Below are 26,899 nucleotides of genomic sequence, written 5' to 3'. Positions count from 1 at the left end.
ATGTGATTTAGCGTGTTAATCAGTCCTGCGCACGCGCAAGAGCTGTAATATAGTCACACGTCATGTTCAGCTCATAGCGACACTCCGCTCAGCCAATCACGACCCAGCCTCCCTCCCCTCTCCACCAATCACAGCCTCCGTCACCGCCCTCCTTATGCAGGACGCAGCGCACGAGCGTTTTCAGCACCTGGAGCTGTCCGCCCTGCACGAGCCTGTCCGCGGCGGGAGGCAACGCTCACATGAGCTGCACCGACTGACCGGACACCGAGCACCGGAACGTCCGGGCAGGTGAGTGCGAGCGGCAGGGAATCACGGAGGCCGTGGGAGCGCAGGTGTGTCCGGCGCGCGAGCCCCGGAGAGCCGCGCGCGTGCCCGTCGCGTACACGCGGATTAGTGAAACCTGTTGATCCCCCAAATATTTAGGAATCAAAACAAAACGGCAGACGGAGTCAAACCGTGTGAGAGGCGCTTCATTCCATCACCCCCGCGTCTCAGCGTGCGGGAGGCGGCTTGTCCTCGATCATCACGTCCAGAAAACGGCGAAACGTGAATCGAACGTTGGGTCCCGGTGCCACTGCGTTCAGGTGTGTTCTAATGACACGCAGCCGGTCTGAGTGGAGGATTCATGTTCTCCCTGAGCGGCGGTCCAGACCTGCAGCTTCCATGCAAATTCAGTCTGAAGATTAGAAGAAGTCCACTGAGCGAAAAGTCCCAAACACGTCATCGTGTCTATACGTCCAGGAGACGTGAACCAGAATTAAAGGTTTTTAGACGTCTAGTCTGGACGTCAATGAAAATACGTTTAAAAAGAATGAGGACAGGTTATCATTCTATCACAGGACACACACACACACACACACACACACACACACACACACACACACACACACACACACACACACACACACACACACACACACACACACACACACACACACACACACCTTCCGTCCCACAATCTTCAGTCTCTAAAGCGAGACTGCCAACCGGTGCGCCAAAATATTTACTCATGTACATAGTTGTATTTACAAGATGAGAGGTTATCAAAGTGGCGAGTTTCTCCGTGGAGAATTTAAAAGTTCAATGTCTTGTGACCAAAGCAAACAATGGTCTTAACTCAGACGTTGTCCATTGAACTTCACATGCTTCCCTTGTTATTTTAGACAAATCAATAATTCTACAGGCAGTTGGACAGACAGCTTGTGACCTTTCTATTGATTCTGGCTGTCTTAGATGTCCATCATTTTTATGTGTCATGTGTCACCTAGTTCTAGTGTCAAATAGACCACCAGATTATGGTGTGGACAGACGGACGTGTCTTGGAAGTCTATGGACGTCTATGGACGTCTTGCTCAGTGGGAGAATAATCCGTTACAGACATGATCGGTTTTATTTAGTGGATCTTTGTAGGAAGGAAAACTTCACTGAAGCTCAGCTGGAATGGAACAGGTTTCTCACCGTCCGCTAGTCACCTCTAGTCTTCGCTGTCCTTTAGTCTTCGCTGTTCTCTAGTCATCACTGTCCTCTAGTCTTCACTGTCCTCTAGTCTTCACTATCCTCTAGTCACCTATAGTCTCCACTGTCCTTTGGTCTTCACTGTTCTCTAGTCACCTCTAGTCATCACTGTCCTTTAGTCTTCATTGTCCTCTAGTTACCTCTAGTCAGCACTGTCCTCTAGTCTTCACTGTCCTCTAGTTACCTCTAGTCAGCACTATCCTCTAGTCACCCCTGGTCATCACTGTCCTCTACTCACCTCTAGTCATCACTGTCCTCTAGTCTTCATTGTCCTCTAGTTACCTCTAGTCATCACTGTCCTCTAGTCATCACTGTCCTCTAGTCACCTCTAGTCATCACTGTCCTCTACTCACCTCTAGTCATCACTGTCCTCTAGTCACCTCTAGTCATCACTGTCCTCTAGTCATCACTGTCCTCTAGTCACCTCTAGTCATCACTGTCCTCTAGTCACCTCTAGTCACCACTGTCCTCTAGTCTTCATTGTCCTCTAGTCACATCTAGTCTTCACTGTCCTCTAGTCACGTCTAGTCATCATGGTCTAGTTCAGTCCCCGGTCCGAGTGTGGTGCGAGAGACCAAAAGGTCATGAGGTCAACCCCACACTGGTGCTCAGTGTTTTCTGGTGAACAGAAGATCCTTGGTTCAAATCCCAGCAGAGCCTCACCTGTTCATGGCAGATTGGAGGAATACAAGTTAGAGAAGGTCACAGGTTTCAATCCCATAGCTGACACATAACTGCTGTGGGTCCATGAGCAAGACTCTCTACCTCATCAGCACTGCTCCTCTTCATCTGCTCCTCTTCACCTGCTCCTCTTCATCGGTGGATCTGGAACCTGCTGCACACATCACACACACACACACACACAAAATTTAACTGCAGAAGCAGCCATTCATTCTGTGTGTGTTTGCGTGTGTGTGATGGCGCCTCCTGCAGGTCAAACAGGGACACAAGCGATGCCTCATTCCCTTCATATTGAAAAGAGGAAGCGAGTGTCTTCTTTTATGTGTTTGAGTTTGCAAAGAGCAAAGAAGGACGATAAGAGAAGCAGGAAACAGATTTGCCTCAGCGGCAGCCCTTCCTCCGTCAGAGTTTCACACGTTTCGGTGCAGCTGATCATTAGTGAGTCCAGGATTTCGGCTGCAGGACAGATGTGAATGTAAATCAGCCCATTTGCACCTGACAGGACGAGCTAACAGGCTAACAGGTGCTTTGAAGGGGACGCCTCGCTCCGTCACCTCGCCGCTCTGCGATTCAGACCAACAATCAGCCGTCTGCCTTCAGAAGAATCCGCAGTGAAACAGGAGCTACGTCTCTCTGCTCTCTGCACGCTGCCATAGTTACTGCCGTGAAACCAGTCATTCAGTTACAGTTACTGGAATCTTCTCCCACTTTGTGTCTGCAGTATCTAGCAGAGTACAACTCCAGCATTGCCTGGAGGAGTAACTGTACTCTGTTACTCTGTTACTCTGTTACTCGTCTTCCAGAGTGCTGGTACTGATCTACTGCAGCTCAGCGGCAGTCTGAGCCAATCAGAGGACAGATTAATCCAATCCTTCCTGTAATCATCTTATGTCCAACCTGTAGATCCACCTGACTGCTGTCAGTGGCTGCAGGCGACACATCAGCTGGTAGAAATAAATAAAATAAAGCTACAGGGAATCGAGTCTCAAACGGAGTCTGGAGACGATAAGTGGAATCAGGCAGCATTGATGATCTGTTTAGGCACATAGATTAGTAGGTGTGTTTCAAATGTACTTGTCAAATCATCCAGTAGAGGGCAGTGTAGGGTATTAAAGAAGCTATGTCTGCCCCCGCAGGTCCTCAGCGGTATTACTCTGGTTGACACACCTCAGTAAGCGTCTTGGAACAAACCAAATTACACAGTTATGAACACAGAAGCTCCGTCCTGTTTCTGTCTGAGGTTTTAGTCTGGAGCAAAGTAGATGGTAAATAATTAGCCTCCAGGCTAAAACAGTTAGCCTTGACGCTATTAGCATAAACAAGTCAGACGTATCAGTGTGGTGAAGTCATGATTTGAGAAACTTTCTTTTTTTAGTTTGTCGACAAACATTTTCACTGTTGTTCACTTGACAGAACTAAAACGGCCACGCGACTTAGCATGGCGAGCATGATAGCTATTAGCTCATATCAATGCTAACTAGCCTGTCTGGTGGCTACATCACTGTGTGAAACGCTTAGCAGGGAGCGTCTCCATGGCAACAGATGCAGATCTCTTTTGATCTCCTCCATGAGGTGCCTCTCTCATCCGTTTTGTATGGTAAATTTTAAGGTGTTAAAATTGATTCTGAAATGTATTCAGTTGAACCATTTTGCATCCCTGCTCTGCCAGGCTCTCGGGGTATTTCCTCTGTTTACTTTCCTTAGTGTCGGCGAGTGTCTCCGACAACTGAGGCGGCATCGGGGACGCCTCCATAGGTAACCAGCCGGTGGAGGGTGTTCCCCCAGCAGAAAACTGAAACACACACAACTGTGGTTAATGCGTGTGTGTGTGTGTGTGTGTGTGTGTGTGTGTGTGTGTGTGTGTGTGTGTGTGTGTGTGTGTGTGTGTGTGTGTGTGTGTGTGTGTTTTCTGCGTGCAGGTGAGGATGGCCAGAGTGAAGCAGGTTGGTCTGCTGGCGGCAGGATGTCAACCATGGAACAAAGATGTGTGTGCAGCCAGCGGAGATCGATTCGCCTACTGTGCTACTTTGGCTATATACATCTACCAGGTGTGTGTGTGTGTGTGTGTGTGTGTGTGTGTGTGTGTGTGTGTGTGTGTGTGTGTGTGTGTGTGTGTGTGTGTGTGTGTGTGTGTGACATGAATTAACTTTGTCTCTTCCGCCCCTCATCCTCCTCCTGTCCTCCCCCTGCTCCTCCTCCTGTCTTCCTCCTGTCCTCCTCCTGTCCTCCTCCTGTCCTCCCCCTGCTCTTCCTCCTGTCCTCCTCCTGTCCTCCCCCTGCTCCTCCTCTGCAGTTGGACCAGCAGTACAATGAGTTCAAGTTGAGCTCCATCATGTCTGAGCATAAGAAAACCATCACAGCCTTCAGTTGGAGTCCAGATCATTGCGACCTCTTCGCCTCGGCCTCCGCAGACAATCTGCTCATTGTGTGGAATGTCGCCGAGAAGAAGGCCGTGGCACGGCTGGACAACACTAAAGGTGAGGAGCAGGAGGAGCAGGAGAACAGAGGTACAGGAGGAGGAGCAGGAGGACAGGAAGAAGACAGGGGGAGGACTGGAGGAGAACAGGAGAGGCGGAACAGGAGGAGAACAGGAGGAGAACAAGAAGGAGGACAGGAGGAGAACAGGAGGAGAACAGGATGAGAACAAGAAGGAGGACAGGAGGAGGACAGGAGGTGAATAGGGGGAGAACAGGAGGAGGACAGGAAGCTCATTGTGCGTCTCCTCAGGCGTCCCGGTGTCGGTCAGCTGGTGCTGGAACTCGACGGAGGGCGTGGCCTTCGTGTCGCAGCGCGGCCCCTTGTACCTGTGGGCGTTCCGGGGGGCGGAGCCTGGAGTCACTGTGCACAAGGAGGCCCACTCCTTCCTGTCCGACATCTGCCTGTTCAGATGGCATCCCTCCAAGAGGGGCAAACTGGTGTTCGGACACACGGACGGAAGCCTGTCTGTCTTCCAGCCAGGTAAGAAACCTCTCGTCATCCTCCATCTTCATCCTCCATCTTCATGCTCTACCTTCATCCTCTACCTTCATCCTCTACCTTCCTCCTCCACCTTCATGCAGCGTCTGAGTTTCACTGGAGCCGTGCAGAGGAGTCTCTCTGTGTCAAACCGTTTGGTTAAAGTATTGACATGTGAATCTAACATTTCAATGTGCTGCTGTTGGATGCTGTTGGATGCTGTTGGATGCTGTTGGATGCTGTTGGATGCTGTTGGATGCTGTTGGATGCTGTTGGATGCTGTTGGATTGCTGCGGTCCATCACAGACATTGTGCTGCTGCCTTCAGGCAGCAAGAGTCAGAAACACGTGCTGCGTCCAGAGTCGCTAGAGGGGACGGACGAGGAAGACCCCATCAGCGCCCTGGAGTGGGACCCTCTGTCGGCAGACTACCTGCTGGGTCAGCATCCAGACAAAACGCACTCCGCAACACCACCATCATACAGCAGGAGAGTAACTAGTTACTTTAAAAGTAAGAGGTAACTGTGACTTTATGTCTTTCTGACAGTGTCAAACCTCCATAATGGGATCCGGCTGGTGGACAGTGAAGCTCTGGCCTGTATCACCTCCTTCTGCTTCCCTTCAGCTGCAGCTTCTGTTCAGTGTCTGGCCTGGGTTCCCTCCGCCCCGGGCACCTTCATCACCGGAGGTAATCACACGTTCATCACCAGAGGTAATCACACGTTCATCACCATCTCATTCATTCATAATGTGTGTGTGTGTTTAGACTCACAAGTCGGGGTTTTGAGGGTTTGGAATGTGTCTCGTTCGACTCCGTTGGACAGTTTCAAACTGAAGAAAACCGGATTTCATGCTCTGCATGTCTTCAACTCACCTCTCGCCAAGAAAGGTAGGTAGAGGAGGAGAATGAGAGGAGGAGGAGAGGAGGAGAAATGTGTCACGTTCTAGAAACCCAAGATGAAAGTTAAGCATTAAAGAACAAAACACTTTATAAAGTCAATAACCAAATATATTTAATTTGTCCAGTTCAATTAGTTCACGTTGGTACAGAGCAAGTTTCTCTGTTCGACTCCAAGTGAGAGAGACTGTGTTGTCAATACTTTCAGTTCATAAATAGTATTTTCTCCAGGACAACAGTGTATGCTGTCTGAGAAAGAGAGTGTACCGGCTAAAGCAGGACAGAATAAATCAGAGAAAGGACTGACGAAGGTAGATGGAGGAGAATGCCAATTTTCCCCTCTGGGGGCGGAGCCTGCAGCTCTGACTTGTGCTCTGGTTCTGAAGCACAGACTTCCAGCTCTCCCAGTAAAAGCCAACACACCAGCTCCACCAGCGAGGCCGTCCCTCCTCCGACGCTGTCCCAGAACCGCTCCTTCTCCCTGCCGCCGGGCCACGCCGTCTGCTGCTTCATGGACGGGGGCGTTGGCCTCTACGACATGGGCGCCAAGAAGTGGGAGTTCCTGCGAGACCTGGTAACGTCACACAGAGACATTCAGAGACGCTGATACATGAAAGACCACAGGAACATGTGTGTGTGTGTGTGTGTGTGTGTGTGTGTGTGTGTGTGTGTGTGTGTGTGTGTGTGTGTGTGTGTGTGTGTGTGTGTGTGTTTCAGGGTCATGTAGAAACCATTTTTGACTGTAAATTTAAGCCGGACGATCCAAACTTGCTCGCCACAGCCAGCTTTGATGGAACTATTAAAATCTGGGACACCAACACTCTCACGGCTGTTTCCACGTCGCCCGGCAACGAGGGAGTAGTTTATTCATTGTCCTGGGCCCCAGGTAAGTCTTTCTCATGAAAGCAGTTTGAAGTATTTTATCTGAAATATTCCGTTCAATGTTGGAGTGTGTGTCCTCCGTCCGCTGTATTAGGAACATTCAGCACAACACACACACATTATCATAGAGAAGGACTCATTTCTCTACTTCCACTGGACGTTTCATTCATACTTAGGCTGAACACACACTTTACACCAAGAGTACTGTGAATATCTGGAATAGTAGGAATACTACAAATCACTGAAGTACAAACTTGGCTGAGTTTATATTTCCTGAAAGTATTCATGTTCCTCCAGGAGTCACAGCAAACGACTCACAGGTCAAACATCAGAAGAAGAGACAGAAGTGTTTCCAGTGCTTCTTGCTCTCATAGTAAATCAATATCGGTTCCTCTGAGGGGTTCTGATTTGTGCATCGCAGTGCTCCTCCACTTCTATGGCAACGTCTCTACGTCTCGTTTACATCAATTAGCGTTAATGTCCTGGACTGAATCGGTGAAAGCACTCGCGTTGAGGCGGCTGACTCCGGTGTTTTGGTGTTTTCCTGAAGGAGATCTGAACTGTATCGCCGGGGCAACGTCTCGGAACGGAGCGTTTATCTGGGACGTGAGGAAGGGAAAGATCATCACTCGCTTTAATGAGGTGACTGATCTTCAGTTGTTCCCGCGACACCTGAAGCTCACGTTACAAATGTGACTGATGGATCAGTTGTGTGACCCTGGAGGTCACTGTGGTGACCCCTTGAAAAACACAAGCTGTCGCCCCCTGTGCTCCTCGGTGTGTTTCATTCTGCTCCGTCTCCCTCCAGCACGGCAAGAACGGGATCTTCTGCATCTCCTGGAGCCACAAGGACTCCAAGAGGATCGCCACCTGCAGTGGAGACGGATTCTGGTAGGACGGCTGTGAGCCGCCGTGACGATCCTTGTGTTTGTGGTGCCGACTCACTCGTGTGTGTGTGTGTGTGTGTGTGTGTGTGTGTGTGTGTGTGTGTGTGTGTGTGTGTGTGTGTGTGTGTGTGTGTGTGTGTTGTGTTCCTGAGCGCAGCATCATCCGAACCATCGACGGGAAAATCCTCCACAAGTACAAACACCCTGCTGCCGTGTTCGGGTGCGACTGGAGCCAAAACAACAAGTAAGGAATCGCACACAGGCTGCGACTTCATGTCTGGATTCTCAGATTGAATCGTTCAGGCCGTTGTACCGATAGCAGGAGTGTTTCACATGTTCCTGGTCTCTGCAGGGACATGATTGCCACCGGCTGTGAGGACAAGAATGTGCGTGTTTACTACCTGGCCACCAGCTCAGACCAGCCTCTCAAGGTCTTCACTGGACACCTGGCCAAGGTGTTCCACGTCCGCTGGTCTCCGCTCAGAGAAGGGATCCTGTGCTCCGGGTCCGACGACGGGTGAGTGGTGATGTTCAGCTCAGCCTCGACCGTCTACGTTCTCATTCCTGTTTTTTGAAAGGTTCCCGCGTTGTTCCTCACGATGATCCTCGTACACAGGAACACTTTACAAAGTAGTTTACATGTCTGACCACTAGGGGATGCTATGCCGATGTAACGACACAGAGAGAAGAGCAGGGAGTGAACCTGTCAGCGCCTCGTGGTACAGGTTCACTCAGTGTCTGTTTGTGTAGATGAGCCTCCTACGTACGCAGAGGATGCCGTATTTAGCGGTATAGAATGTTCACTTTGTGGGAGAACGGCTAGTAAATTCTAAAAAGTGACAAACAGCAGCTTGTTCACCTGTGTGTGTGTGTGTGTGTGTGTGTGTGTGTGTGTGTGTGTGTGTGTGCAGGACTGTCCGTATCTGGGACTACACACAGGATGCTTGTATCAACGTGTTGAGTGGTCACACGGCTCCTGTTCGAGGTCTAATGTGGAACACTGAGGTGCCGTACCTCCTCATATCAGGTGAAAACACTTTACTGACACGATCCTCTGCTCTGCTCACTGGAACATTGTACCCTCCAGTTCCACCGTTAAATAAACCGGCACTCCTGCACTACCCGCTCCTTATATGGTAGAAAGTGACACAGTGCTGCCACCCAGTGGACAGAAGTGTTATTACACCAACAGTACAGTTTGAACTTTTGTTGCATTGAAAGTCTGAAACATGGAGGATTTAAAAAATGATTGTGTGTGTGTGTGTGTGTGTGTGTGTGTGTGTGTGTGTGTGTGTGTGTGTGTGTGTGTGTGTGTGTGTGTGTGTGTGTGTGTGTGTGTGTGTGATATTTGACAGGTTCTTGGGATTATACGATCCGTGTGTGGGATACCAGAGACGGCACATGTTTGGACACAGTGTTTGACCACGGGGCCGACGTTTACGGTGAGACAATGACTGACGTGTGTGTATCACGTGTGTTTTATGTGTGTATCATATGTGTTGTATGTGTGTATTGTGTTTTTGATGTGTGTATCATGTGTGTATTGTGTGTGTCGTGTGTTTTTTGTATGTCATGTGTGTGTCGTGTGTGTTTGATGAGTGTGTCATGTGTGTATTGTGTGTGTCCTGTGTGCAGGCCTGACATGCCACCCTCAGCGCCCGTTCACCATGGCGAGCTGCAGCAGAGACAGCACGGTGCGTCTGTGGTCTCTGACGCCGCTCATCTCCCCGCTGTTGCTCAATGTGCTGACAGAGCGGCCGTGGGAGAAGGTCATTGGGAACACAGGTGAGTTTCACTTCCTGTTCTCGTCCCCGCCACTTCCTGTCCCGCCTCATCCTGTCCCGCCTCATCCTGTCCCGCTTCAAACTGCCGCCTCTGTCTTTAGACATGGCGATGGTTCCTGGCTCTCCGCCGCTGCTCTGCGGGAAAGTTTCTCGAGATGTGAAGCAGGAGCTGGACAAGCTGAGTCTGGACGTCCGTGGGAAGAAGCTCCGCTGGTTCTCCGAGTGCTTCTCAGTAAGACAGTAACTAATCCAAGGAGTAATCCAAGAGTAATTCACAAGTAATCCACATTAATACTTGCTAAATTAACTTGTGTTTGTTTGTGTTCGTCTTTGTGTGTGTGTGTGTGCTCCTCCCAGCCTCCAGGGGGCAGCAGCAATCTGTGGGATTTGGTTTCAGTGATTAACGGTCAGGATGACTCGCTGCTGCCCAACAGTTACAGCAAAGGAGTGATGCACATGAAGCACCTGCTCAAGTTCAAAACTGTGAGCCCCTGCAACTACACAACTACTACACACCTAGTACTACACAACTACTACACATCTAGTACTAAACAACTGCTGCACAACTACAAAACTACTATGCAACTAGTTAAATGGAAAATGGACTTCACCTATATTGTGCTTTCTTTCAACTGCGTCAGCAGCCCCACAGCGCTTTCCAACGTTAATCACATTCATCCATTCACACACACATTCACACACCAATTGAGGCTGCGGCCATGCAAGGCGCTGTCGGAGTACTACACAACTACACAACTCCTACACAAGAAAACTCCACAGAGGTGTAGAGTGATTGTCAGAGATGAAGCTCATTCATTGACGGAATGATTTAGTCTCTATGTGCGGAGCGGTGTGTGTGTGTGTGTGTGTGTGTGTGTGTGTGTGTGTGTGTGTGTGTGTGTGTGTGTGGGCTGTGACTCACTGAGGCTGATGTGTGTGTGTCAGTCTGAAGCTCAGGAGCTGACCATCGTCAAGATGTCTAAGTTTGGAGGTGGAATCGGAGCTCCGAGCAAAGAGGAGCAACTGAAGGAAGCAGCAGATATTCACCTGAGACTGGGACAGACTCAACGCTACTGTGAGCTGATGGTGGAGCTGGGACAGGTGCGTGTGTGTGTGTCTGCCCCCAGGAGAGTTTTCAGCTTCAGAACTAACTCTGTGTGTGAATGAAGCGTTTGAAGCAGGTCAAAGGTCAAAGTGGTGTTTGCAGGTTGGTTGTACTTCACTGTGTGTTTCCAGTGGGAGAAGGCTCTGTCTGTGGCTCCCGGAGTCTCCATGAAGTACTGGAAGAAACTCATGCAGCGGTAAACTCACTACTCTTCACCTGTAACCAACTACTCTTATCCAGTCACTGCACTACACTGGTTCAATACAATGCCTGTGCCAAAATACCTAAATACCTGGGACACTGTTCAGAAACAAGGAGAAATTTGCAAATCTGATGTTTTTTATTCCAAATTTGTTTTAAAGAATTTGATAATACATTAAAACACCTCTTAGAGCAGCTGGTACAGGTATAACACACACACACACACACACACACACACACTCACAGATCTGATGAGTGTGTGTGTGTGTGTGTGTGTGTGTGTGTGTGTGTGTGTGTGTGTGTGTGTGTGTGTGTGTGTGTGTGTGTGTGTGTGTGTGTGTGTGTGTGTGTGTGTGTGTGTGTGTGTTGTAGGAGAGCTGACCAGCTCATGGCGGAGGATAATGACGACGCCATCCCTTACTGCATCGCCACAGGAGACATCAAGAAGCTGGTGACGTTCTTCACGGGGCGGGGCCAACTGCTGGAGGCTGTGCTGATAGCACAGGTAGGAGGGGCCAGGAGGGGGCATGACTGGGGCGAGGGGGTGGTGTGAGGGGGCATGGTGGTGGTGGTGGGAGATGAGGGGGTGAGATGGTGTCACAGATGAAACAAATAAATAAACAAGACAGTAACAGAGAATTCAAACTTTCAGGGAGCTTGTGAAGGAAACATCCGCGCTCCTCAGACCTCCTCTGTCAACCACACCATGAACGATGTGGACAACAGACAACAATACCACAGGTTACACACCATCACACTGACACACATCAGCTCAACTGTCAGTCTGATTGCTTCTCTCCTGATGTTCGTCATTAGAAGGAAGATGCTCTATGATCGGGGTGACTCCTCTTCTTGAAACAAACTGATAATGAGAGTGCTCAGGAAGGGAGTGAATGAATCTTTGTTTCAAAGCTTCTATGTAAGCATGCTAAAGCTCATCATAGCGACAGTGGATACATGTTAAAGCTCATTCCAGCGACAGTGGATACATGCTAAAGCTCATCATAGCGACAGTGGATACATGCTAAAGCTCATCATAGCGACAGTGGATACATGCTAAAGCTCATCATAGTGACAGTGGATACATGCTAAAGCTCATCATAGCGACAGTGGATACATGCTAAAGCTGCATCGCTTCATGTTGCTGTCAGGACGACTGAGTTAGTTTAGGATTAATGAGGCTCCGCCTCCAGTAAACAGGAGTTTAGTCAAACAGCAACAGAGCTCTTTATTGGAGAGAGTAGCTTTGACTAACGCTAAAGCTAATAGCGGGATCACTTGTTTTTACCTCCGACGAATAAAAAGCAATGAACTTCTTACGTGACTGTTTGCATTAGCTGAAAACTGCTCCAGCTAATGAAAAATCAACTACCACTGAACAAGCATTACAGAACTTTAATTCTTCTCCTCCTCCTCCTCCTGCTACTCCTCCTCCTCCTGCAGCCTCCTGCGGTCGGTCTGTCAGGATCTGGCTGAGTGGTACTTTCAGGATGGATGTTCAGTCCTGGCGGCCTGCTGCCACCTTGCTGTGGACGATGTGCAGGTACAATGTGCAGCATGTCGCTGTCAGGTGTGTGTAGAGAGCAGTCCGGCTGAACTGTGTGTGTGTGTGTGTGTGTGTGTGTGTGTGTGTGTGTGTGTGTGTGCAGCTCGCCATGTCCAGTCTGATCCGAGGGAACGAGCTGGAGCTGGCCGGCTGCGTGGGCATCGTCCTAGGCGAAGCAGCCAATCAGAGCACAGCTTACTGCTTGGAACTGCTGGCCAGGAAATACATGGCGACGTCTACGTGGTACGAACACACCCTCACATAGGGTAGAGTCAGTGTTCAGTTCAATTCAACTTTATTTATATAGCGCCAAGAACAACAGTCCTTTCAAGGCACTTAGAGAGAAAAGAAATATACCAAATTCCCCACGAACAAGAAGGAGACGCTTAATTTGACCAGGAAGGAACTTTTGCAGAACTGAGAGGAGGAGGAGGAGGAGGAGGAGGAGGAGGAGACTTCCTGTTGTTCGGGTGGGGTCAGAGGACAGGATGAGAGGAATCATAGGATAGACAGATTGTGGGAAAAGATTCTCCAATCAGAGTCTAACTGTGTGTGTCTGTTAACCACTGTGTGTGTGTGTGTGTGTGTGTGTGTGTGTGTGTGTGTGTGTGTGTGTGTGTGTGTGTGTGTGTGTGTGTGTTATGTTCAGGGAGCTGTCAGCCGACCTGCTGCAGATGATTCCTGATAATCACGTCTTGTTGGCCAAGCTGTGTGCGTTTTATCCAGGAAGTGCAGCTGAAGTCGACCAGTTGCACCGGCGGGTGAGTCGCTGTTACTGTGTGGTGGAGCGCAAACATCTAAACTCAGCACACTAAACACCACAACACTAAACACCACAACACTGAAACACCACAACACTGAAACACCACAACACTGAAACACCACAACACTGAACACCACAACACTGAAACACCACAACACCGAAACACTGAAACGTGACAGTCTTTTTTCAAATTATTTAAGTGACACAAATATTTTATGTATATTACACATAAATGCACTTTGGGTCACATGAAGTGTGTGTGTGTGTGTGTGTGTGTGTGTGTGTGTGTGTGTGTGTGTGTGTGTGTGTGTGTGTGTGTGTCAGTGTGAGCTTCCCTCCCTGGAGGACTGTGGTTGTCTAGCTGAAGCTGCCCTCAGTGAAGGCGATCTGTTTGCTGCTGTGAAGTTTCACCTGCTGAGTTCTGAGCCCCAACAGGCTCTGATCCTCGGGATCCAGCAAGTCAAAGGTATCGGGGGTAGGGGGGTGGGGGTGGGGGGGCTGTTGGTTAGAGGTCTGTATGGTTCTGGGTCTTTGTCTATTCCAGGTTATGTATGTGAACGTCTGATCCATGACACATGTCACAGTAGATCTGAGGAAAAAAAAAACCAACGCAGAAAAAAAGAGCTGTGTGATTGTTTCCTATAACAGCCTGAAACCGTCTTTTATTCCTTCATCCTTTAACGGCTCATCACAGCTGAAACTTCTTGTGTTTTTGACAGAGATCACATGACCTCATCGTTATAAATCAATTGATTCATGATGACAGACACAACAAACTCTGAGCTGTGAGACACGCTCCCACAGAGTAATCTATTACATGTGTGCTCCCTGCTCAGTGACTGGATTTGTGATGTTCCCTCCACAGAGCAGCTGGCTGGCTCTGATTGGACAGTGGATGGCGTCCAGCCGGTTCTTGACCTGATGAGCTACATTCGGACAGACCAGCTCATCACGGCCTCGTTCACTGAGTACGAACCACTGAACGTCTCCTCCCAACAGAACGCACACTGACTGTGATGTTAATCTGTGTGTGTGTGTGTGTGTGTGTGTGTGTGTGTGTGTGTGTGTGTGTGTGTGTGTGTGTATAGAGTTCGCAGCGAGCTCTTGATCCTGTGCGGTTACATCGGAGGGCTGCTGGCCATCAGAAGACAATACTCCAGCATTGTGCCTGCTCTCTATGAATACACCAGGTAGAGACATGTGTGTGTGTGTGTGTGTGTGTGTGTGTGTGTGTGTGTGTGTGTGTGTGTGTGTGTGTGTGTGTGTGTGTGTGTGTGTGTACGTACGTTTTACTGGAGTAAGCCTCAGTGACCCCGCCCATCAGCCAATCACTGTGAAGCACAGCAGCACGTCAGCAGTACCAGTGATCACCCCCATCACACAGAGCCATGACCATTATCTTATCATATTGTACGCTGATCACATAAAAGCCCAACTCCTCCTCCCACCTCCTCCTGAGTCCTCCTCCGGACTCCTCCTCCTCCCACCTCCTCCAGACTCCTCCTGACTCCTCCTACCTCCTCCTGACTCCTCCTCCTGACACCTCCTCCTGACTCCTCCTGACTTCTCCTCCTCCCACTTCCTCCTGACTCCTCCTGAGTCCTCCTCCTGAGTCCTCCTCCTGACTCCTCCTCCTGACTCCTCCTGACTCCTCACACCTCCTCCTCTCACCTCCTCCTGACTCCTCCTGACTCGTCCTCCTCCCACCTCCTCCTGACTCCTCCCACCTCCTCCTCTCACCTCCTCCTGACTCCTCCTGATTCCTCCTGACTCGTCCTCCTCTCACCTCCTCCTGACTCCTCCTGATTCCTCCTGACTCCTCCTCCTCCCACCTCCTCCTGACTCGTCCTCCCAGCGACTACTAACATCAGCAGTTTGTTGTTCTGATCTTTCCTTCCAATTTTGTGTGACATCATGTGTGACATGTGTGACATCGCGTTTAATCAGTGTTTTAAGTGTGCAGGAATCCACTAGTTTGCAGTACCGCCACTTTTAAATTTGAAATTTTACCCCTCAGCGTACCGGGACGTACGGCTGTACTGGAACTTTACATTATTTCCAGAATAAAAGCTGAGACTATTTTCACACGCTTTGACCCCAGCGGCTCAAAGAATGAGGCTAATTTATGGATTTCTATGGTTAATGAGCTTCATGCCAACAAACCTGGGTGATGCGTTCAGGTGCATCACGTAACTCCGACCTGCGGAGGAAATCTTCCTCCTCCGAATCACAATCAGCAAATACTTTATCAACAGAGATAAAACCCTCAGTGTTTGTGTATTTCTACTGTAATTCACCTGCCTTCTCTCTCTCTCTCGTTTAAAACTATATTTTTCTTAAAAAACAAACAAACAAAAAAAAAAAAGCAGTCCTGCAGTGAAATTCCTGCCCTGTTTACATAAACACCTGGTGCATATGGAAAAGTGTGGCATATATATGTACAAATGTTTTTTCATTTTAAATTTGGTGGGTTATGTTCTCTTTTCTTTTTAATTGTGTACACTATACTGGCCCATATTGACGCGAGCATCAATGTCAATATTTTTGATAATGACATGTATTGCTGTGTAGGGGAATTTTTAAAACATTTCCTAAAAATTCAAATCAAATTGTTTTCAGCAAATTGCACCACAATCCTGTGCTACATGCATCCAGGGACCACTGGGTCCATTTTCAAATGGAGTCACTGCTGCTTTTTTTCCCAATAAAATGCTTAAATTACAGGTTCAACAGGCTGTGGCTGTTTGTAGTTGTGTGGAGCTGTGTGTTGTTGTGTTGGGCAGTTGAAGCTCCTGCAGACATCTGGTGATCATTTTTCACTTATTGCAAGTCCGATAGCATCTTTGTGTGTGTGTGTGTGTGTGTGTGTGTGTGTGTGTGTGTGTTTCAGTCAGCTGCTAAAGAGGAGGGAGGTGTCTGTTCCTCTGAAGATCGAGCAGCTTTCTGTGGAGCTGGACGCCTGGAGGGCGTGCACGCAGAGCAGCAACATGTAGGACACACACACACACACACACACACACACACACACACACACACACACACACACACACACACACACACACACACACACACACACACACACACACACACACACACACACACACACACCATTCCAAATTTTCACCAAATTGTTTCACAAGGAAAGAATTTTAATTTAAGAGAGAGTGTGTGTGTGTGTGTGTGTGTGTGTGTGTGTGTGTGTGTGTGTGTGTGTGTGTGTGTGTGTGTGTGTGTGTGTGTGTGTGTGTGTGTGTGTGTGTGTCTGTCCCTGTCCTACAGACCTCCATCAGACAGTCAGAGAGAAGAGTTCAACCGTCTGCAGAAGAGGATCCAGGGCACAAACGGTAAAAAACTGTAACCAGCAGGGGGCAGCAGAGTCCATAATGTAAAAGACTTTTCACGCTTGATGTTTTCTGGTTTTTCACTCTCAGATGTGTTTGTTCTTCACGGGGTCGACTACGTAACGGGCTCCAACCTGCCGAGTCACTCTGACCTGCAGCTGTCTTGTTTCACCGGGCAAAGGATACAGGTGTGTGTGTGTGTGTGTGTGTGTGTGTGTGTGTGTGTGTGTGTGTGTGTGTGTGTGTGTGTGTGTTCACCCAGCAGACTGGGTGAAGATGCTCTAACGTCCTGATCGTCTATAAACTCGTTTATTTAACATTCTATTTTTTTAGACTCAGAAAAACACCAACAAACATCAAACCACAGTAAAGAATCGAGACGTTTGAGAATAAATGTTTCAGTCAGTGTGTGATATGAAGTGTGAGCAGAGTAGCTCAACCTCTTCCACTGACTCTCTCTCTGTGTGTGTGTGTGTGTGTGTGTGTGTGTGTGTGTGTGTGTGTGTGTGTGTGTGTGTGTGTGTGTGTGTGTGTGTGTGTGTGTGTGTGTGTGTGTGTGTGTGTGTGTGTGGTGGTCCTCAGGGTCCAGTGTTCCTGCTGGAGGACAGTAAATCTGCCATCTCGCTCAACGATGCCCTGATGTGGGCTAAAGTCAACCCCTTCTCCCCGCTGGGAACGGGACTCCGCATCAACCCCTTCTAGCGCGGGAGGAAGACGGCTGTACGTCGTCTTCGCTCCGAACTTCCGTGGCCATCGGAATTTCCCACCATAGCTGTTGATGTTGGTTAGCGTAGCGTGTTCCGTGTTGAGAATGTAGCTACCAAATTCATCCGTCATCATGAAGGTGGGACACCTGCTGGGCTTCTCACACTATGGGCATGTAAATACACCGAGAAACCAACTGTAAAAACACTCTGAAATAAAAAAAATAAAAAAAGAATCTACTGCTTATCCGGGGAGATATTTAATCTACAGGCCAAGAACAACAACTACACAGCAGCCTTCAGTGGCCACTGGTGGTAAACTTTTTTAGATGGGGCTCTTAATCATTCTTCATTTTCAGCCAATTCTAACTTCATTTAAATACGGTGCTTTTGTAAATCACAGTACAACAATATTGCCTTACTTTAGAGTGAGAGAGCCCCCTAGTGGTGAACAGAGAGCACTTATTAAGACTCTTTTATTAACATACTTGTAAACAAATAGAAGCAGAAGCTTCATTAATCCCTTTTAGAAAATGAAAGTGTTTTGTTACTGGTTTACTGGAAATGACAGTTAGTCTGAGTTTGGGGAAAACAAAAGGTATATCAGGTATATTTTGAAACAACACATCAATTCATCTTTCAAAGTATTTCTCAAAAAAAGAATTGCAAAATGAAACAGCGTTTGTTTTTTAAGCTCTTAGATTTTCAGCCATTAATAAATATGATCATATCTAAACATTTATAAACATTAACAAACCTCGACACATTTGATAAATAAAATAGATTTATGACTGAGTGAAGATCAGCTCTTCCTGCTGAAGCTCTGCAGACACAACATCTCAACGTTAAAGTTCCTCCATCACAGTGTTGTACAAGCTACAGTAAAATAATGGCAACCGTTGCTTCCTTGTGTAGAAAGTAGTGGAGTTACTTGCTTCACAAGTCTGCAGGTAACTGGTAACTAGTGCCTGTGTTAGTAAACATTTTATACCAGTAATCAGTTACTTGGCTGCCAAACGTTGTGAAGAGACAGAAGTAGAGCACGTCTTCAAATTCCTAATTTTATCTGCTTGACTCCACACTGCCACCTGGTGCACAGGAGTGTGGTTACTCACATTTCACACACTGGAGCAGCTCCGAGTGTTTGGAAGAAAAACCACAAGAAAACACGTCACACCACAACTTCCAACACATTTACTGTAATATAAGTACAAATTTTTTAAAATGGAATCATCAATAAATATCTCCCGTATTCTCTTCATGTATTGAAACAGTCCATCCAGTTACACTTGTCAATACTAATTATTATAAGAAACGATATGAACCAGCTGTGAAAGGCTGGTTTATATCATTCACCCCGCAGGCTCCGCCTCCTTCCTGCTGCCCGTAGGGTGGGTGGAGGTCAGCCATAGGTCACTTCAGGGTCGGTTGGGGACTGCGGGCGTCGGGGGTCAGGCAGACATGGGCTCATAGGTGTGGAAGTGGATTCCCTTGGAGCAGGTGATCTTCATCACGGCGCCGTGGAACGTAGCGTCCATGATCAGCCTCATCATCCCCTCGGCGATGAGCGACGGCCTGCAGACCAACACACACGCAGCTCGTTAACATTGTCAGCAGTTCCAACCCACAACGTGGGAAGAAGATCTTTGTTGCACCGGGACAACAGTCTCCTGAGGTACGTCCAAATTGTCCCTCCTAACTCCTTATCTATGGACTTGGTGAAGGAGTTTGTCTTCAATGTGATGGAATCTACTCTCAGCTACCAGGTGGATTTTCTTGTTCCGGGTTATCGGCAGTACTTTACCGGGTTTTATCGGGGTGAACTCACTGTAAAACTCCAAACTTGCTCATGCTGCGTTTGAAGTCGTCTTTGAACTTGACGAACTTTCCCATGTTGTCTTCCTGTTCCACCGAGTGCAGCAGCGGCGTGTCCACAAACGCTGGACACAGCACGTTGATGCGCACGCCGTAGCCGCCCAGAGCCGAGGCGTCCTGCAAAAAACCTGGCGGTGAGCTGCAGAACCTCCAGACTCTCAGAGTGAAGTGAGTGTGAGTCTCACCGCCATTGCTCGCGAGAAGCCGATGACTCCGTGTTTGGTGGCGGTGTAAACGGGCTGATGAGGCGAGTGCAGGAAGGCTGAAACAGGAAGCAGACGAGGAGCGTTACCACAGGTACTGTACGTTTGTAGGGTATGAACACACTCTGATAGGAAGGCCTGCTTCCACGGTAACGGAAACACTTCAGATATTTCTCTTTGCCCTGGTTCTCTTAGGCCCAGGTGGCTGATGGGTATTCACGCTGGTCCACTTCCTGTCAAGTGATTTTCACATCTTCTAAAACCGAACTACAGTTCGAATCCCACTTAACCTGGTAGATCCCCTGCAACCAGTTCCCATCCTAGGTGGGGGACTACAGGAAGTACAGGGAATAACTGGAAAATGCAGGGAACAACTGGAAACTACAGGAAGTACAGGGAATAACTGGAAAATGCAGGGAACAACTGGAAACTACAACAGGTACAGGGAATAACTGGAAACTACAGGAGGTACAGGGAACAACTGGAAACTACAAGATGTAAAGGGAACAACTAGAAACTACAGGAAGTACATAGAACAACTGGAAAATACAGGAGGTACAGGGAACAAATGGAAACTACAGGAAGTACATAGAACAACTGGAAAATACAGGAGGTACAGGGAACAAATGGAAACTACAAGAAGTACAGGGAACAACTGGAAACTACAGGAGGTACAGGGAACAACTGGAAACTACAAAAAGTACAGGGAACAACTGGAAACTACAAGAGGTAAAGGGAACAACTGGAAACTACAGGAAGTACATAGAACAACTGGAAAATACAGGAGGTACAGGGAACAAATGGAAAATGGTCCACTTCCTGTCAAGTGATTTTCACATCTTCTAAAACCGAACTACAGTTCGAATCCCACTTAACCTGGTAGACCCCCTGCAACCAGTTCCCATCCTAGGTGGGGGACTACAGGAAGTACAGGGAATAACTGGAAAATGCAGGGAACAATTGGAAACTACAAGAAGTACAGGGAACAACTGGAAACTACAGGAAGTACAGAGAACAACCTGAAACTACAAGAAGTACAGGGAACAACCAGAAATTACAGGAAGTAAAGAGAACTTTATCAGGTAGTACACACTGAGTGCTGAACTAAAGGAACCTAGTAAAGTACTCTCTCTCTCTGTGCTCCTTCATGACATAAACTCGATTCTTTAGTTTGAATTATCAGTCTTCACTCACATTCCTTTCCCCAAAACTGTCAACTGACCGTGCTAAGACACGCCACACACACACACACACACACACACACACACACACACACACACACACACACACACACACACACACACACACACACACACACACACACACACACACACACACACACACACACACACACACACACACACACACACACACACACACACACACACACACACACACACACACTGTCAGAGCTGCGATAAGTGAAAAATGATCACCAGATGTCTGCAGGGGCTTCAACTGCTGAAAACAACAACATCCTGCTATAGACAAACACACAGCTACACACAGCACAACTACACACAGCTACACACAGCTACACTGGGACATGTTTCATGTCAGGAGGTTAGTTGAGGATGAATGAAGCTCCTCCTTCAGTAAACAGGACTTTAGTCTATCAACAACAGACCTCTAATTCTGGCAGTCAACAGGTTGGACGTTAAGCTCCTCCAACTCAATCTGAATGTGTTCAGCCCCAACAAAAGAAGACATAACAACTGTACTGAGATATTGTTACACAACAATACAAGTTACTCATAGTAAATGTGTAACTTTTTGAAAAGGCACATAATGAGTAACTGCAGTGTTGCTGTGCTGCTTCACAACTCAGTGAATATTCAGTTTAGTTCAAACTGTCTGAGTCACAATGAAACTTCATGGAGTGTGGATGCGTGTGCGTGTGTGTGCGTGTGTGTGTAAATATTTTGGAGCATTTCACTTTTTTCCATGAGTCACACACTGATCCAGATGCAGGCATTTGAGTTAAAAAAAAACCCACACACACACACGAAAAATGAAAAGCAGGTCTTCCTTCCACCATCCAAAGTGGACGGTCATGTTTGTGTCTCTCAGAGTATGTGTGTGTGTGTGTGTGTGTGTGTGTGTGTGTGTGTGTGTGTGTGTGTGTGTGTGTGTGTGTGTGTGTGTGTGTGTGTGTGTGTGTGTGTGTGTGTGTGTGTGTGTGTGTGTGTGTGTGTGTGTGATACCTGCCATAGAGGACACATTGATGATGGTTCCTCCTTCTTTGCCGTGTTCTTTGCTCATGTGTTCCAGAGCGAGGTACGTTCCTTTGATCACTGAAGTCTGAGGACACATTTAATCCATGAGGTGATGTCACACACACACACACACACACACACACACACACACACACACACACACACACACACACACACACACACACACACACACACACACACACACACACACAGATAGCTCGTGCTTCATCTCGTGCTGCTTATTTGAATGACTTCAACAACTGAACTAAACTGACTCTTCACTGCCCCAAGTGGTGGGAAGTGGCATTGCGGCCGTGGCGGCCCACAGGAACAGAACTGAAGGCTCCTGGTGTTGACCGGCGTGGCGTCCATATTCACTTCCAATAACGGCATCTTCTGCACTCTGGGGCCTGAAAAAGTTGGGTCCGATCACGTTCATAAGGCAGCCTGGTAGAGGTCGCCTTTAAAATATAACGTGAATGATCACGCAGAAATATTGAATTACAGTCATAAATCGAAATTGAGCATCAAGACCAGCGTGAACAGAGCATAAATGTTATGTTTCACCAGCAGGGGGCAGTGTGACGCTCACTGAGAGCACGGCAGAGTCCTACTGGTGTTATTTTACTGCCAAGTTGGTTCCGCAGGGGGCGCTGACAGTCTACTGTTGAAGTGATAATCAGTGTCCCCTCACAATGAGATGTTTGCTGGAGGTCAGCCTGTGTGTTAGTGGACTGCTCATCTCTCAGGTGAACCTCCTTCACTCACACTCTGCTAGATGGACCAGAAGATAGAATGATCTCACCAGGTTGACCTGGATGGTTTTCTCCCAGTGCTTCTCATTGTTGATGCCGGCGTTGTTGATAACGATGTCCAGGCGCCCAAACTCATCCACAGTCCTCTGGAAGGTCTCTGTTTCAGACACACACACACACACACACACACACACACACACACACACACACACACACACACACACACACACACACACACACACACACACACACACACACACACACACAATACACAATATGACGTGTCCTCTAATATGCATCGCTACACACACATTCTTGTCTGTCCCACTTTGTGAGGGCCACACGGGTAACTACCCCCAACTAGGACCACACACCTGTGTAACCTGACTCCTCCCTGACCTTACAGCTGTGGGACACAAACAGTTTTTACACCAACAGGTGTTTCCCAGACAATCTCATTTCTGTTTTTAATGCAAACAAGATAATCTGCTTCCTGTGAGCCAGATCTCTCTCTCTCTCTCTCTCTCTCTCTCTCTCTCTCAAACCCTGATTGGTTTGACCTCTGCTATGAGAAGGAATGGCAGGATGAATCGTCTTTGTCTCAGGTGAGTCGGTTGTCCTTCATCGTTACCTGTGAGCGCGGCTCCATCCGACACGTCGCACTGCAGGAACAAACACTTTCCTGCTCCAAACTCTGCATCCAGCTGTGCTTTGCACTCCTCTCCACAGACCGTGTTCAGGTCCACTACCGCCACCTGCAGGGAGGCAGAGAGCCGCTGTCTATGAAGAGCACAGAGGAAGCTGTGGTGACTGTATAGAGAGGAAGCTGTGGTGACTGTACAGAGAGGAAGCTGTGGTGACTGTATAGAGAGGAAGCTGTGGTCTCAGGTCCTGTCCACATGAGCCAAGATGATCTTTTCTTTCTCCGGCATTCTTAAAAGTAAATTCCAGCCACGTCACTATGAACACGGCTCAAAACGATGTAGTAAATATGCCAGGCCTTTAGGCGGCGCTGAAACTCACCAAATACACCAAAAACTGAGCAGGAGACCTGGAGAATACTCCTGCTCCTCCTCGTATGGGAGGAATCCAACATTTCAGCTTATTAAAGAGACGAGCATCAGTAGCTTCTGCAGCTCCACCTGCAGCAGGTAGCCCGCCATGTTGTTAAGTGAGGTCATGAATGACATCATCGTTTTGAGCCAGCATTTTACTCTGGAAACCCTTAAAAACAAAACAAAAAAAACTGTTTTTGGGCTGCTAAAGCGCCACGTCGTGTGGCTGATCGGACTAAATCGACTATGAGACGGCGTTGTGGCGTGGACAACCCTCCTCACTGTCGTCATGTTTTTTTATTTAATGACAGAAAGCCCAACATTTGACTCCTTCTTGCATTATGTCACAGGTTCTTGAGGGACACAAACCTCAAACCTTTTCATGTTCAGCAGCTTGAAGGAGCAGAGGAGTCGCTCCTCCTCCTCCTCCTCCTCCTCCTCACCCTCACCCTCTCAGTTCATGCTATCTCAGGTAATGTCAGCGCTGTCACCTGGAAGCAGCATGAAGCTTTTTCTGACCGATCACTGGATTCGTAGGACCAACTTGACGACACAGCGATGAAAGGAGGTTCCAACCTCAGACTGTGCGAACAAATTTTAAATGGTGGAACTGCTTCATGATTCTCGTCATCCTCAGGACCACAACCTGCAGCTTCTGCTTCCTCTCAGGACACAGCAGCCACTGGAATAACACAAGGCGCCCCCCTGTTGTCTAATGAAATATTACAGGCTGATTCTTCAGAAAAAGCACCTGGAAACCTCTGTTTGTGTTTCAGAGGTGAAGAATCTCCAAACAGAAAGCAACTGGAAGGTTTCAGATGAACGGGGGTGAGGGGGGGGGGGGGGGGGGGGGATGCCCCTCCACAAACCTTACTCACATTGACCTTTACCCCCTTGGACTGACCTTAGCAGAGTTCTGCAGCAGAGAGTGGACCACAGCTCGCCCGATGCCCTGAGCGCCGCCCGTCACCAGAGCCACCTTCCCCACTAGAGACATGACGTCCTCCTCCCCTCCGCACTTCCTCTTTCTGCTCCTTTCTGCTCGTGTTGCTCCTCTTTCTGCTCTTGTTGCTCCTTCTTCTGCAGTCACAAGTTCCTTTCACTCTTCTGTTTCTGCAATGTTTAACTGAGATCTTTTCCCCCTCCTCTCTCTCTCTCTCTCTCTCTCTCTCTCACTCACCTTATCAGTCTATACAAACACTGCATGTGTGTCAGAGGGAGGGAGGGAGGGAGGGAGGAGGGGAGTGTTAAGTAAACTCTGTAGGGTAGCAATTACAGGTTTGGTGTAGCTCTGTGGTCCTGCCCCGCCCCCCCCCTGGCCACGCCCCCCCAGGAGACACACCTGAGCTCTTGTTGTTTTTTTCACTGCAGTAAAGAAACAAAAGAAAAGTTTTGACGGCAGTTTCTTTAAGCAGCCTGGCAGCTCCGCCTCTCCACCGCTGCTCCTCCTTGCTGCTCCTCCTTGCTGCTCCTTCTCGCTGCTGATGTGATGTTTCTACTCGACCTGCAGAGCAGAGTGCCGGCAGCACGACTGTCAGGTCTCTGCATGTTGCTCGTCTTGGAGAGCCGACGGCTGCTAACTGTTCACCACACATCCCAAAATACCGGTTTGTGCTCATTGGCAGACAGAGCCGTCAAACACGAGGCCTGTGAAGCACAAACAACATCCAGTGTCATCACATAGAATCACTAAGTGAACATTGATCACAGATTTCACAAAAAAATTGCTGCTGTTCCTCCTGTGTCCACTGGGGGTCGCACTGTTTTTATCAGACCAGTGACAAAGCCCACAACTGACCAGCAGGTGGCAGCACTGCAGCTGTGAGCGGCAGTTACATTGCTGCAAACCCTGTTTACACGACAACGAATTCGAGTGTATCTGCACAACTTTCTTCACTTTTGGGGGGTCCGTTTACACGGCACCAGTGTTCTGATCCACTGTATCCGCAAAGTTTTTAATCCGGTTCACAAGGTAGAAAGATTCTTTCACGGCGCAAATCCCTCCTGCGGAGACTGATGGAGGCTACAGAGCCTGTTACTGCGCATGCACATCTCCCCCCTCCCTCCTGCTCATCCAGTTGTAAACAAACATGGCGGCCACGTAGGGGTACGACTCGCGGTCCATATTCTAGTTTTATCGTCCATATCAGAAGTTTAATAGTTGAGACTCACCCCTGATAGCATCCGATGCGTCATCAGTTCATGCAGATGTCAGGTTCTCTCCATTTTCTTCACGTTTATTAGCGTATTGTTCTCTGCACACTTCTGTGTAGTTTCATTACAAAATCAAGCAACAGCGCCCTCCAGTGGCCCGGCATACTAACTACATCGTTGTCTCCGTGTCCGCTGCTGCAGTGGAAACGCACTCCTTTTTTTTAGCGGATTAGGTTGTTGGCACCGTAAACGTTGTCGTATAAACAGGGCCTGAGGCTTGTGTGAACAGAAGTCCTGGGACCCCCTGTGGCTTCTGTTGCTCCCTGCAGGTCGTAAACAGGCTGGGAACCACAGGCATGGATGATTTTACACCGTAAAGAGTTTTGGTGCTAGAAGGAAGAGAAACGTTGGGATTTGAAGCTGTGCAGCTGCTTTCCATGTGAGATCCCTAAAAATACCCCCACGTGCAGAGGATGAGTTTTGGTTTGATGGAATAATGACAGATTACATTCAGCTCCAGGAACGTCCCTCCTTTTCCTTCCCAGGAGCCTCTGACCTCCTTATCAGACATCCTTCCTTCATTCCGAGCCAATGAGGTGCCGCCACCTGCCTCTGACCTGCATCCAACCTTCCTGCTCAAGGTGAAGACAACCAAACACTGAGAAAGTTAGAATGTGATGTGGCGTTCCACAGGGCTCCATCATGGGGCTTCCTGGAGGAGCATTCACAGACGATGGCAATCAGAAGTCCTCAGCTTTCCATTCTAGTAGTTTTAGTTAGTTTTATCTTTTGTCTTATTTCCTTACAGTTTATTTGTCCTGTTCGATAACTAAGGCGAAGGCCGGAAGGGCTAGGAGGAGCTCGCTACAGCGCCACCTCCTGGAGAGTTGGCTGCAGGTAATAGTGTGTCTGTGGATGAAGATGTGGGTCATTGCCTCTAAGACGAAATTTAAAACTGCAGGATAGCGAGGGCTGCCCTGAAACATCTGCAGCACGTCTTCAGATCAATAGAGCTCCAATAAACTTCGATTGAAGAGCACAGCCTCCTGAACTCCTCCTGAAATCTACATCAAGTAACAAACCCGACTGCAACATCCTGAATCTTTTACTTTCTACGTCTTGTCTTTTATTCTGTTGTTAAAAACGGCTTCTTTCATTGTTTTCCTGAATGTGACAGCAGGTAATCTACTGTTTCTCATGTAGTAAAGATTCTGTTAGTTTTATAAAATGGCGTCAGACGATAGCTTCCTGAAGCTGTGTGGTGATTTCAGAGATTTCTGTAGATCCTCAGTGTTTGAATGAGATTATTTCAGGTCTCTCTGTTTTGAGAAACATTCTTGTGCAGTTGTTTCAGAGTGATGAACTCCTTCTCACGTTCCC

General features: G+C 48.2%; 2 protein-coding genes across 4 annotated transcripts; one reads left to right on the top strand and one right to left on the bottom strand.

Moving 5' to 3' along the window:
• The first annotated feature begins 166 nt into the window (after positions 1–166).
• Positions 167–17,506, top strand: wdr17 (WD repeat domain 17). The gene is made up of 32 exons (XM_080463795.1): positions 167–288; positions 4,116–4,244; positions 4,490–4,673; positions 4,924–5,154; positions 5,479–5,589; positions 5,698–5,838; positions 5,917–6,039; positions 6,435–6,622; positions 6,766–6,934; positions 7,481–7,572; positions 7,739–7,821; positions 7,975–8,061; positions 8,170–8,334; positions 8,729–8,844; positions 9,173–9,259; positions 9,453–9,602; positions 9,703–9,833; positions 9,959–10,084; positions 10,547–10,702; positions 10,838–10,902; positions 11,280–11,412; positions 11,560–11,648; positions 12,351–12,450; positions 12,557–12,696; positions 13,103–13,214; positions 13,541–13,682; positions 14,082–14,184; positions 14,305–14,406; positions 16,107–16,205; positions 16,496–16,560; positions 16,648–16,745; positions 17,140–17,506. Exons 2-32 carry the CDS (start codon positions 4,122–4,124, stop codon positions 17,257–17,259), a joined length of 3,831 nt encoding a protein of 1,276 aa, XP_080319921.1. The 5' UTR covers positions 167–288; positions 4,116–4,121; the 3' UTR covers positions 17,260–17,506.
• Positions 17,501–24,927, bottom strand: hpgd (15-hydroxyprostaglandin dehydrogenase). Of its 3 annotated transcripts, none has more exons than XM_080463835.1 (8): positions 24,708–24,927; positions 24,270–24,445; positions 22,942–23,065; positions 22,361–22,467; positions 21,544–21,640; positions 19,322–19,398; positions 19,090–19,253; positions 17,501–18,836 (listed from the first exon to the last, which is right to left on the bottom strand). In XM_080463835.1, exons 2-8 carry the CDS (start codon positions 24,360–24,362, stop codon positions 18,713–18,715), a joined length of 786 nt encoding a protein of 261 aa, XP_080319961.1. In that variant the 5' UTR covers positions 24,363–24,445; positions 24,708–24,927; the 3' UTR covers positions 17,501–18,712. The 3 variants fall into 3 exon arrangements, with proteins under 3 accessions (XP_080319961.1, XP_080319960.1, XP_080319962.1); XM_080463834.1 differs by having other exon boundaries at positions 24,546–24,853; XM_080463836.1 differs by lacking the exon at positions 24,708–24,927 and having other exon boundaries at positions 21,548–21,640; positions 24,270–24,652.
• Between the last annotated feature and the right edge of the window lie 1,972 nt (positions 24,928–26,899).

The sequence above is a fragment of the Lipophrys pholis genome (genome assembly GCF_963383615.2).
Source record: "Lipophrys pholis genome assembly, chromosome: 5".
Lineage (NCBI taxonomy): Eukaryota > Metazoa > Chordata > Actinopteri > Blenniiformes > Blenniidae > Lipophrys > Lipophrys pholis.
The sequence above is the reverse complement of the archived record's forward strand: the minus strand, read 5'-3'. Positions and strand labels throughout refer to the sequence as shown.

What these genes read in the sequence shown, in the direction of transcription:
- wdr17 (XM_080463795.1), top strand. Translation starts at nt 4,122, where the DNA reads ATGGCCAGAGTGAAGCAGGTTGGTCTGCTGGCGGCAGGATGTCAACCA. An exon ending in CTCACCTCTCGCCAAGAAAG is followed by an intron (nt 6,040 to 6,434) that starts GTAGGTAGAGGA and finishes CTGGTTCTGAAG; the next exon opens with CACAGACTTCCAGCTCTCCC. An exon ending in AGGCTGTGCTGATAGCACAG is followed by an intron (nt 11,413 to 11,559) that starts GTAGGAGGGGCC and finishes TCAAACTTTCAG; the next exon opens with GGAGCTTGTGAAGGAAACAT.
- hpgd (XM_080463835.1), bottom strand. Translation starts at nt 24,362, where the DNA reads ATGTCTCTAGTGGGGAAGGTGGCTCTGGTGACGGGCGGCGCTCAGGGC. An exon ending in TGCTGCAGAACTCTGCTAAG is followed by an intron (nt 23,066 to 24,269) that starts GTCAGTCCAAGG and finishes GCCTCCCTGCAG; the next exon opens with GTGGCGGTAGTGGACCTGAA. An exon ending in AAACCATCCAGGTCAACCTG is followed by an intron (nt 21,641 to 22,360) that starts GTGAGATCATTC and finishes ATGTGTCCTCAG; the next exon opens with ACTTCAGTGATCAAAGGAAC.